Source organism: Scyliorhinus canicula, chromosome 18 (assembly GCF_902713615.1).
Source record: "Scyliorhinus canicula chromosome 18, sScyCan1.1, whole genome shotgun sequence".
NCBI classification, from domain to species: domain Eukaryota; kingdom Metazoa; phylum Chordata; class Chondrichthyes; order Carcharhiniformes; family Scyliorhinidae; genus Scyliorhinus; species Scyliorhinus canicula.
The window spans coordinates 91,648,917-91,661,421 of NC_052163.1; the positions used below are offsets into that span (position 1 = coordinate 91,648,917).

The 12,505-nt window shown below is 46.5% G+C and overlaps 1 protein-coding gene across 3 annotated transcripts in view; it reads right to left on the reverse strand.

The window, feature by feature from the left end:
• Window positions 1-12,505, reverse strand: part of sema6bb (sema domain, transmembrane domain (TM), and cytoplasmic domain, (semaphorin) 6Bb) — a 708,346-nt gene that overhangs the window by 301,436 nt on the left and 394,405 nt on the right. For all 3 annotated transcript variants that reach the window (XM_038777178.1, XM_038777180.1, XM_038777179.1), the window contains one exon: window positions 2,895-2,955. In XM_038777178.1, coding sequence (XP_038633106.1) covers window positions 2,895-2,955 — 61 coding nt within the window. The remainder of the gene's footprint in view (window positions 1-2,894; window positions 2,956-12,505) is intronic.

Genomic DNA, 12,505 nt, shown 5'->3' on the forward strand with positions numbered 1-12,505 from the left:
TTTAAAAAGAAATAATGCGACATATTCAGCCTGTTGAAAACAGAAGACACACGACAGATGACGTTTAATGCAGAGAAACACAATGCATTTCGAAAGGAAGAATAAGGGGAGTGATATTAGCGAAATAATACAATTTTAAAAGGGGTACAGAAAAGAGAGACTTTTATTTTGCTATACATAAACACAGATTTGAAAGTCACTGAATAAGTTGCTAAACACGTGGGATGTTGGGCTTTACAAATAGGGATATATAAAATCAAATAAATCCGATAGAATCCCTACAGTGCTGATGGAGACCATTTGGCCCATCGAGTATGCACCAACCCTCTGAAAGAGCGCCCTACCTAGACCCACTCCCCTGCCCTATCCCTGTAATCTTACCTAACCTGCAAATCCCTGGACACCAAGGGGCAATTTAACATGGCCAATTCAACAAACCTGCACATCTTTGGACTGTGGGAGTAAACGGGAGCACTTGGAGGAAACCCACGTGGGGACTGGGGTGGGGGACGTGCAAACTCCACGCAGACAGTCACCCGAGGTCGGAATCGAACTGGTCCGAAGAGCAGTGAGACAGCAGTGTTAATCACTTACCGCCGTACATCCCCTTATACTAAACCTTTATAAATCACTGGCGGTTAAGCCTCAACTGGAGTATTACATCCAATTCTGGACACCACATTTTAATGTGAAGGCCATGGAGAGCGTGCAGGGGAGATGCCAGAGAAAATAATGCGGAAAGACAGAAGAAGCTGAGATTATTCTCGGTAGAGCAGTGAAGGTTACAGAGAGATTCAATAAAGGTGTTATAAATTATGAAAGCTTCTGATTGACGAGTAACAGAACCAGATTTGAGATAATCAGTCAAAAAAACAAGGGAGAGAGTTGAGAATTATGTTTGTGCAAGGGGTCATCATAGTGTGGAATGCACTGCCTGGAAGCAGATTCAACAGCACCTTACAAAGGTAATTAGAAAATGAAAGAAATTACAGCAGTATAGGGAAAGAGAGGACTCGCCTGACAGCTCTATCAAAGAGTCTGCTTGGATACAATGGGCCAAATGGCCTCTTGTCGTGCTGTAAGATTATTTTGAATTATCATTTGTGAAAGATACGCATGGACGGGATTCTCTGGTCCGCTAGCCGTGTTTTCCAGCACGGCGCCCCCTCGCCGCCATCGAGATCCTACGTTCCAGCAGCCAGCCAATAGGATGTTCCTTTATGGCCACCTCACGCTGTCGGGAAACCCGCGGACATGAGTGCGCTACCGGGGAGCCGAGGATCCCACCGACGGATAATTCCGCCTCTGGAATCATGGGCGGTATTCTCCGCTCCCGGGACTAAGTGCCCGCGCCGTCGTGAACGCCCTCATGGGGGGCCAGCACAGTGCTGGAGTAGTTCACACCACTCCAGCATCCTTACGCAGCACCAAATGGGCACCGCGCCAACCTGCGCATGCACAGTTGGGGCAGCTCATTCCTGTGTATGCGCAGTTGGGCCGCGCATGTGCGGGGAACGTCATACGCATGCCGGCCCCTCACCAACATGGCGTCGGGGTTCTGGGGCCGGCCACGGAAGGAGGTAGGCCCGGGGGGGGGGGGGGGGGGAGGCCGGCCTGCTGATCGGTGGGCCCTGATCACTGGCCAGACACCATCGGAGCCCCACCCCCTGGTGAAGGAACCCCGCCCCTCCCCCCCAACAGGCCATCCCCCCCCCCCCCAGCGTTCCCGCAGAGTTCCCGCCGGCAGCGACGAGGGGTGAACGGCGCCGGCAGGACTGTCATTTTTTCCGCCGTCGGAGAATCTCCACTCGCCGTTTGCGGCGATTCTCCAAGCGGCCTGGCGTGATTCTCGCGGCGCTGGTTTCGGGGGGGGGGGGGGGAGAGAATGGCGTGTGGGTGTTGGGGCGGCGTGGCGCGACTCGCGCGGTGCCCCGGCGATTCTCCCACCCGGCGTGGGGCGGGGAGAATACTGCCCCATATTCCAGCGTGAGTCAGCACCTAATGAAAATTACATCTGAAGATACGAACAAAGTGTAGGAGGCTCCCATTTGGCTCCTCGGGCCTGCTTCACCATTTAATTAAATCATGGCTGATCTGATTGTCACCTCAAATCCGCATCCTGCCTAACCCCCGATAACCCCCTTGATTACCAAGAATCTATCCACCTCTGCTTTAAAAATTCAAAAACTCTGCTTCCAGCACCTTTACAGGAAAAGAGTTGCAAAAACCCATGGCCCACTGAGAGAAAAACAAATTCACCTCATCTCCATTTTAAATTGCCGATCCCTTCTGCGGGATTCTCCGTTGATGAGATCCTCTGCTTTGCCGGCAGCGCACTCACATTGGCTAGCTGTGCGAACGGAGAATCCCGCTACTGGCGGGGGCGCCCTGGCCGGACAATGGGGCTGGCGGGACGGAGAATCCCGCCCCTTATTTTTAATCAGTGACTCCCCGGTTCTAGATTCTCCCACAAAAGGAAACATCCTCTCGACATCCACCCTGTCAAAATCCATGAGCAGAACGCTATCAATCCCACTAAAGTTTCATAATTTGTTCACCAAAAATGGAAGAACATAGTCATGGAAGTTTTGTAGCTTTGATGTTCTCATCAGAGGCCTCGGTGACATGGGATTAAAAACTGCAGGAAGTGGAGATGTGTGGAAACAATGCTGTCAGTAATCCAATAGCACCAAAGGGAAGGGGTAGTTTTAATTCATGCACAATAACCATTTCAACATCCAGTTAGAGACCACAAAGGATGATGGGATAAAGAAAAGAACCAATGCTCGAGATTATCATCATATTATTACTCCACATTGCCAATTTTGTGCTTTTTGGAGCTTATCTTTTATCCATCATTGGAAAGCTGTTGATTATGTTGATTCTGTACTTACCTTATTATAAAACATCTCATCTGCAGCCGGTGCATCTAAATCCACACTATACAGGTGATCCCTGCAAATGAAACAAGAGCCTCATTAGCTTGTGGAAGAACTAATACAATATTTACATCTGATTACTAACACTGCATTAGACAGACTTTGGAAGCATTATAATATGCAGTGCTCTATAGCTCTAACGTGATGGTTAGAATGTCCTAATTTGTCAGCTAACATTTGCTTCTGCATCTGTGGACCAGTTGATGGATTTAGGTCAGAGTCGAGTGAGAAGTTGTAAATTGTCCTTTCCTTCCCCTTTCTCATACATTTTCACACAGCTCCATAAATAAGGGGAGCCCTCTTGGCATCTTAGATTGGCCGGAAGTCTCTGTTTGTTGCGGTTCAATTTTCCCGCCGGCAGTGCAGCCCCGCCAAGGGGTTGCCGGCGACTTAAGGTGGTTATAATGGGAAAACTCGTTGACAATTGGTGGGAAGGTAGAATCCCACTGCCAGCGAATGTCACGCCGCCAAGAAACACCCGGCTGGGGAACTGCAGAAACCAGCAGTTCCTTATATTCAAATGTGACCATGAACTGGGAGTGGAGTGGCTGTATTCAAATAAAGGGGGCATCCGACAGCCTCATCTTGTCCTCACCTGGTATTCAGCCTTGTCCACTTTTCAAAGAATATTGGAAGGTGCACAGGAAGAGGAACTTTGGTTGATTTTGATGGTTCCTAATTCCAATGGTGTTGAAGCTCATGGTAAGTTCCCAACTGCTGCTTCGTTGAATTCAGTTTATTCAGCACAGATCTGAGACTGAAACTGATATTTTCCTGGGCTGGTAGGCCCAGTAGCCCTCTAGGTAGAGGATCACATCACTGTGCCCCTGGGAGCACTCAGGGGTAATTTAACCTGGCCAATGTGCATCTTTGGTCTGTGGGAAGGAGCCAGAGGACCCGAATGAAATCCATTCAGGCGCAGGGAAAATGTGTAAACTCCACACAGACAGTCACCCAAGGCTGGAATTGAACCTGGGTCCCTGGCCCTGTGAGGCAGAGGTGCTAACCACTGTGCCATCATGCTGCCCATGGGAAGATGGCTCACCCTCATCCACTCCTCCTCCTCTGTGCAAGGTGCATCAGGAAGCAAAGAGAGAGTTGCTGTGTGTTACCACATCTTCCCTCGTCACCATATTGAGTTTCTCGTGGTACTGACCTGCAGTCTTGGTGATGACAGGGTAGGTATTTAGTAAAGATGCCAATTGCCTGCACATGCCCTCGTCCAGCAATCTCTCTCTCTCTCTCCCCTTCAATAAATCTCTTCAGGGTGATGTAGTTTGACTGAAATTGTGCTTTCCTCCTTCATTCCGCTTTGCCCATTTTAGCTGCTAATGTTCCAGTTGAAATTGTTCTTGAGAAGATGGCACAAACTCAGGTGTGCCATCCAGCGCAGATATCTGACAGCAAGCCAAACACTTTCCTACTTATGCTGGAAACTCCAGATAAATGGGCCTTTTGAAAGGCTGCACTCCAATTTCCAAGCACTTAGCACATCCCTGTTTTACACCACACTTGCACAATCGTTATTTAACTGAGTCGACAGAGCAGATTCTGGCAGATTCTGCTGTCCAAAGTATTAACAAGCGCAACTCCACATTCTGGCTCGAATCCAGTGCAACTTGCATGTGGAATCTCATCCCCATATACATGTTAACTGATCAAGTTACATTTGGCCTGGTTTTCAATTCAGGCCCTGCCAGAAATCAATCTGCATCTTCAATTAATTCAGTGCAAAGTGTTTCCCAGAAATAACTTTCAAGTAGGAGTCACTTGCCCATGCTGCTGACCCTGACATATAAAAGTGGTATGTTGATGTCAGTTTTGGCTTGGTTTGCAGCACTCTCACCTTGAAGTTCGAAGCTTGTGGGTCAACTCCTTTGCCAGCCAGGACTTGTGTACCTAATCCAGACTGACACTTCAATGCAGCACTGAGGGATGACGGCACAGTTGGCGTCAACAGCTTTTGGATAAGACTGTGAAACTAAGCTTCTATCTGTCCTCTCAGATGGACTAAAAAGATCCCAAGGCTTTAGTGAAATAAAAGCAAGTATTTCTACCCAGTGTCCTGGCCAACAATCGCTCAACCAACTCGACCAGACACTGTTAAACAGGCCATTCACCTCACTGCTGGGACGTTTCTGTATACAAATTGGCCAATGCATTTGACTGTAAAATAACTTGGCTGTGAAGTGCTTTAGAGGACTCAGAAGCAATGTTCCATCCAATTTCTCTTTGCTGTGCATGGCCTGTTTGTTGTGAATTTGCGCATCTTAAAGGGAATGTTGGGCGTAATTTAACAAATTGGAAAAAAGTGCCATAGAGAGCATTTGGCCACGTGTTTCCCGGCGCTGCAACGCCAGGAAACACACAGCTATTTAATGCGTCCTTGTCAGCGGGGAACGCGTGGCCGAGGCCGAGCCCTGTTTTCTGCATTAAGGAACTCCACGCACCGTAACCCCCTCGGTGTAGCAAGAGGTTGGGAAACCATTTAAAAATGGCGTCATGATCTCTGAAGCCCCTGAACCCCCCCAAAGCCACAACTCACTATGGGGCGGTGTCCAGGCTCCCTTGCACACCCTCCCCACACCTGCACAAGGCACCCCTAGGCCGACCACCGACGTGCAGAAAATGCCAGCTTGGCACCTGGGAACCTTGCAGTGCCAGACTGATACCCAGGTGGCAGTGCCAGGGTACATCGGCTGGCAGTGCCAAGGTACATTGACTGGCAGTGCCAGGGTACACTGGCTGGCAGTGCCAAGGTGCTGAATGGCACCAGCAGTGCTATAGTGCCACCCTGCCCAGAGAGCATGCACCTGGGGCCGCTGATCCATTGGGAGACCCCCACGAGTGCCTTTCCATCCTGTTTGTGGAGAGCAGTACTGAATGGCCATGGCCCAAGGTCTCCAAGGCGAAGCAATAAGATCACAACTCCTCGGGTGCCTCAGGAAACTGAATAGCAGAGTGAGACTAGCTGTCTCGCTCTAATACGCAGATTTGCAAAAAGTGATCCCAAAATGGGTGGGACTTACATTGCAATGTCTTGCAAGATTGCGTTAGATCTCGCGAGGTATTGTGAGCCGGGTTGATCCTGGGAGCAGTGTAACCCGGCTTCTGTTGCCCACGTTGCTCTGCGGTGCGCTGCCTTTCAGGTACAATGTGGCCGTTTGATCGCGCCCGTTGGTTGTGTGCAACCTATTTATTTCCCCTGCAAAATATTCCAGATTACGGAGTGTCCACGCACTCGCACAGCTCAGAGGGAACAGTGCCCTTATGGCATGACATAAATGCAAGCCCTTTCTTTAATCTGGTCTGTTTTCTGTAAGATCCCCTCACCGAAGAGATGCTTTCTTCAACCACCTCTACATTGTTTGTTTGTCTGTTTTGCATTGTATAGTTGCCCCAAACACTGACAAATCAGGACCCTCATCCCACTCCCCACTATAGCTGCCCACTCATACTGCAGCATGGTTCTGCAAGCACTGGAGACCTCCAGTAAAAAATCCACCTTGCTGATGTTGACATATGGGTCTTGATAGTGGGTGGCTGCATGATGTATTACCAGCAAGCCAAATCTTGGTGATCACTTGATTAACCGTCACTGCTGGCGCACCAGCTACAATTACAGTCCAGGAACAGAGCCTGTGACCTTCTTGGATGGCTAATTCCTGCCTCGGATAATCCATTTATCAACGGGCTCATCAGTGCCGCTCCAGGCAGAATGACACTTCAAACTCCAGAAGACTAAGGCGCCCTGACGTCAGGCTGGGACGTAACTTCACTTTGATTTGGGCTCAGCAAATAATCTTTTGTACTTGCTTTGACTGAAAGACAAAGACTTTATAGTTAGAGAATATGTGGTCCGCCTTGGGCTACAAGGTCTTTTTTCTCTGCTGTGCTTAAACTGACGGCTCAGCATTAAAAAGAGAGCTTCCTTGTCCATTGTGTTGGCAGGACTGCACCCGAGTCCCTGCTGGAGTTAATGATTTAGGGCTTTCGCTGTGAACTTTCTGCCTGATTGCACAAGTGAAAGTGTGTCACCCCTGAAAGCGCTATTGTACAACCTATTTCATGTGCCTGCATCAAAAGGATTGTGCAAATTGACTTGCAGATTTGAGGTTGATCACTATCTCATGGGTAGCAATAGAAAGTGTCTCAGAAATTCGAAGGTCATAACTTGGCCTTTGGTGCAATACACAGCCTCAGCAAAAAATAAATCATTTGAAGTTTGTGAGCATATAAATAAATCAAGTTCAGTGTTTGCTTCGAGTTTCATGTAGGAGAAACAATGGGTGATAACACAAGTGCTTGTCAGGCACGGGATAAATGTATCCCATTTAACAAGGGCACTGTTTTATTGAATGGTGGCTGCAAGCAAACAGAACCACTCTGACAGCCTTTGACATATTTTGTGATGCTTTGGCGCGAATGTGGCTTTTTACCAATTCCTAACCGAGTTTCCATTTCCCCAGTTTCGGATCTCACACTTTTGGTGCTTGAGTGAAGGTTCTGGGTATATTTTAATTTAAACTGGATACCCCTTCAAGTTTGAAGATATAAATTTTCGGGCAGCATGGTGACGCAATGGTTAGCACTGCTGTCTCACGGCACCAAGGTCCCAGGTTTGATTCCGGCTCTCGGATACTGTCCGGGTGGAGTTTGCACATTCTCCCCATGTTTGCGTGGGTCTCACCCCACAACCCAAAGATGTGCAGAGTAGGTGGATTGGCCATGCTAAATTGCCCTTTAATTGAAAAAATTAATTAGGTATTCTAAATTTATTTTAAAAAAGATACAAATTTTCAACAAGAGCAAAGCAAACTCTGGGATCGAACTAGGTTTCAGGATGTGTCTCTTTGATATCTCCTTACGACATATATGGTGGTGGGAGTACACAAAACCAATCAGCTTCTTCTCACTGCTGATCGTACAGAAATGCTGTCTATCTGTGATATTCACTGATTCGTAGGGAGTCCAGTAACCTGATCTCAAAAATGGTTTCTTCTGCTCCCTTCCCCAGGACAATATGAAATAGGGGCAAGATGTCATATTATTCCAGCTTCTCCCTTGCGCCTTACAAGCATAACTTCTGCGATTTCAGTGACTGCCGTGTCGGTGAGCGGATTGTGGGAAAGTTCCAGGTCTAATCAAAAATGATGTTGCTGCATTTACTGGATGGAAACCTGTCAGAAATCGATCCTAACTGAGAATCCATCAGTGAAATCACTTTAATAGTATACCGTAAGAACCAATATTTCTAGAAAGGTGCTCAGTTGGAATAAAATTGGAATGTTGACCAACAAGGAATAGAAGATAACATAGACAAGGAATGAATTGAAGAAAACCAAGAAGCTGAAGGAACAAAGTAAGATTCAGAGAACCATAGAAACATTACAGTGCAGAAAAAGACCATTCTGCACAGCTGTGCCAGCCAAAAGAAGTAACGAGCTGCTCATTTTAATCCCGCTTTCCAATACCTGGTCCGAAGAAGAGCTAGTTTCTAGAAGGCCTGGGGAAGAATATGGGTTGGGAAAGAGAATGGTAGGCAATCCACTGAGACAGTGCTTGACATGGCCTTCCACAATGATTGGTAAATGGTATGAAGTGGCTCCTTCGGCAACACTTTTAGAAACGAACAGTGAGAGTCAGTCTCATATCCAGTAAACTGGAGCCCTCTCAGCTCTACTGCTAGACATGGACCACAAATAGTTGGAGTTAGGAGGGCACCTAGATATGGATTCTGCATTCCTGACAGGAGCCTGGCTTCGACCAATTCCTGACACACAAATAATTTGCACGTAGTTTGGCAATATATGAACAATAATTACCAAGCTGAGTGAAAATTCTATTACGAAAATAAAATGCCTCAAGTTAATGAAGCATCTTTATGGATTATTTTCAAAATGCAATATGACCTTTATTCCCAGCCTGATTAGGCCCATACGTTCCTACTTAAGTTAAGTATTGATTTCAATTCTGCTATTTAAAAGGCCTCAGAATAACGGCGCTGTAACGTTGTATATCAATTAAGTTATCAGGTCTAATTTGGGACACAGTTGACAATTACATTTTGCTGTTACAAAAAATTATTTCCAGACACTGCACAGAGATATTACCAGAGGAGGAAAAAAAGGATGTCAAGCCAAAGGTGGTAGTACTTGGGGGAGAGAAAAGAAACCCACCAGACATGCAAAGTGTGGGTTTGAATCCCAGCGCGACCATAATTTCAGGTGGTTCATTTTTGAGTCACTTTGAATGATCTCTGCTGTTTATTCAGCGGCAGCTTAAAGTTAATGCAGCATTTTAATAGGAAGATCGAGGAAAGGTGCTGCAAATATAAATTGCTGGAGGGAGATTTCTGCCCCAGTAGCTCAACTCCCCAGTGTACAAATACGGGTTGAATTGTAATGCTAACAAAGAGTAAATGAGACAATCAGTCCTTTGCAAAGTCATCAAAAAGGTTACAAATTAGCACGCCTGACTGATTTTAAAAATCGGTTTTCCAGCTCTGGGACCACTTGTCATCAGCTAAATCTGCTAATTTGGCACGAACTCTTCAATTTCATTTTGCTGTGTTTGTCATTCTTGGGAGGTGCAGGCCTGAAATGCTACAAGTCAGCCCTCACTGGGGTTGGTCTCACACTCTTTCCTCAATCAGGAAGTGTGTTAGTTCAGTAACTTTACACCCAGTTTTATTACACATCTCTCACGTCGGTGATTCTGCCATCGCTCCAGTAAACGGTGAAAAGTGCTAAAGTGGTGTCATACTTTGTTCCTCGTTGTGCAGCAATATAGCAATAAAAATGCTAATCTCCATCTGCAGTAATTGAGAAACGAAAGAACGGGCTTTGTGCCTTGGAGTTGCTTCAATGCCCATTCTGGAATCAATTGATACAGCAGTGGTTTCAAATTGTTCATCCTACCTCTTGCAATCTCCTGTTTCCCTTTTGCTGACCCGCGCTGGGTTGAATTCCACAGTTAATTCTCCCCCACCTTTCATGAATGGCTATTTCTTATCTCAGGACTTGTGTGGTATGGCCCAGATTTCCCACTTAACCCCTGCTGATTTTTCACGTGATCTGGGCTGGGCTGTGTGTGTGGAAAATTTCTCATGGGCAGGCTTCGTGGCGGGCCAACCCCCAGCGGTGTCAAATCCCCGGTCTGTGGGCCCGGACCTGTTCAGTATGCTGACCCAACAGGCATATTCAAACAGTATATCAGCGAGGGAAATATCTTCTCCAGGGTACTATTTAGGACACTTAAATGTGGGCACAAGGGAGCTCAACTCCCTTGTGATGGGGCGAAATCGCAATGCTAACAGAGTCAATGGGATAGTTACAACACGTCCAAAAAGGTTCAAAATTAGCAAGCCCGACTGAAAAAGAAAATAAAAATTTCCAGCTCTGGGACTCATTAAGTTTGTTCCTAATTTGTCACTTGGCTCTCCAAGGTTGACAGAGGGAATCCACGATTGGATTCACTATTGGAAATAGCCACAGAATGTTGTTTTGCACAGGCTGAAGAAAGAACCTCAAAACCTAAAGAAAAATCCTTTCAATATTGCAGGCATCATGGAGGCTACTAATTAGGTCACCCAGGCGCTAGCACAGCAACATTTTGCTGCCCGTCCGTCACTCAATGTAATGGCCCCAAGGTTGAAAGGCCACCTGGGGCCAGGAACATAGTCCTGTGGCCGTCCCTTCCCACGTCAAGATGCACCGCAATCAAAACAGGGCAAAGTCTCCGCTCCAAGAGTTGGTTGAAACTGAGGAAGCATCGCAGCCAGTCCAATGCAGCCCTCACTCGAGATCCTCAAACAAAATACTTTCTAGCACAGTCCAATGGATTGCATTGACATGTGGGACCCGTCGCCGACTTTGTAATCCCAACTCTAGCCGATGGATTTGAGCCCAAGTGTAGCATCCTTAGCACTGAGCACACTGCTGACTATAATGGAGATATGCATTTCTGGTAACTGATTCTCGGGTTGTGGGTTTTACAGGGAAGACCGGCATTTATTGTCTATCCTTGAGAGAGTGATTCGCAATCACTCTCAGGGTGGGTTGCCGCTTTCATCCTGTAACCTAGAGAGTTCCAGCATTTGGATCCCACGACAGTGAAAGATCAATGTCCAAGGTAGGATAACATGTTACCTGGAGGGGATTTTGGAGGTAATGGCATTCCCAGGTGCCAGCTGCTGCCCTTGCCCTTCTAGATGCTGAAGACTGGGTGTTTGGGGGCTCGACTATCAGAGCTTGATGCTGATACAAAATTGCTGGTGAAATAGGAAGCTGTTGTATTCCTGGCATTAATGTCCTTCAATTTGATGAACACACAATCCACTGGGAAAGAAGGAAACCTTGGCTTCTCCTGCATACAGAGCACACTGCAGTCACAGTGACGGAGGTGCGTGTTTACATATCACAAAATCAACCATAATTACAGGGGAAACGGAGAATGTTTCACTCCTACAAGATGATGAACAAGCCTGAGATTAAGTCTGAGGAGACTGCTCTGCATCTAACCTGACCCAGCAGCGCTTGATGTTGATGCAAAACACCATTGAAAAATGTTACATTCTCAGCACTAACCTCCCTTTATTTGACAAGCACAAAATTCACAGGAAAAAAATATATAAAAATCAATAACTGAAATGATCCCTGATCTGTGTTTCCTTTGAGAACCAGTGACCTGATTACATTACTCAGGCGAGAGAGCAGAAGACACAAATGCAGCATTGCACACAAATCAGATGGAATGATGTGAAAGCAACAAATGCAGGTTGTAACATAAAACGGAGACAAATGTAGATGTGGAGCTTGTTGGGAGCGATTTGAAACCAATTCCTGAAGTAAGGAGCACTGGAGGACATTTTCCATACTTTTTCCCAAACTGTGCTTTGTTTCCTCAACTGTTTTTGAGACAGCTCTAAGAATGTCACACCCTGAATCAAAATGAACAGGATGCCTGAGTTTGTTATGATTAGGAAAGCAAACATTTCAGACCTGACCTCCACACCTCAGCCAAACAAAATACCAATTAATCTTTGCACAGAGTTGTTTCTCTATTATTTATTGGTGTTAGTTTGGGTTGAGGGGGAGAGTACCTTCGTCTGTGAGTCAGGAGGTCATAATTGAAGCTCCACTCCAGAGACTTGAGCACATAATTCAGGTGGACTGTCACCGAGCGAGCAAGGCATTGTCTGACATGTTACCAAGACACCCCCCCCCACCCATCTGTCTGCTCATGCTGGATGCATGGGAGCTGACCTGACATCATTTAGCCCTCAACCAACATCACAAAATTAGATTATTTGCTCATATTTCATGACTGTAATGTGTGAAACCGACTATTATGTTTCTCGAAATTACATACAATTGCATGGATTTTGCAGTCGACGAACAAACCATGTGGCACAACTGGTCTATGCCAGTATTTATGGTGCACATCCGATTCCTCACACTCCTCTTTATCTACCCCTATTAGTAGAACCTTCCGTTTCTTTGTTCCGAGCCTGTGTTCATTCAGTCTTCCCAGGAATACATCAGTGTTATTTGCCTCAATTACCC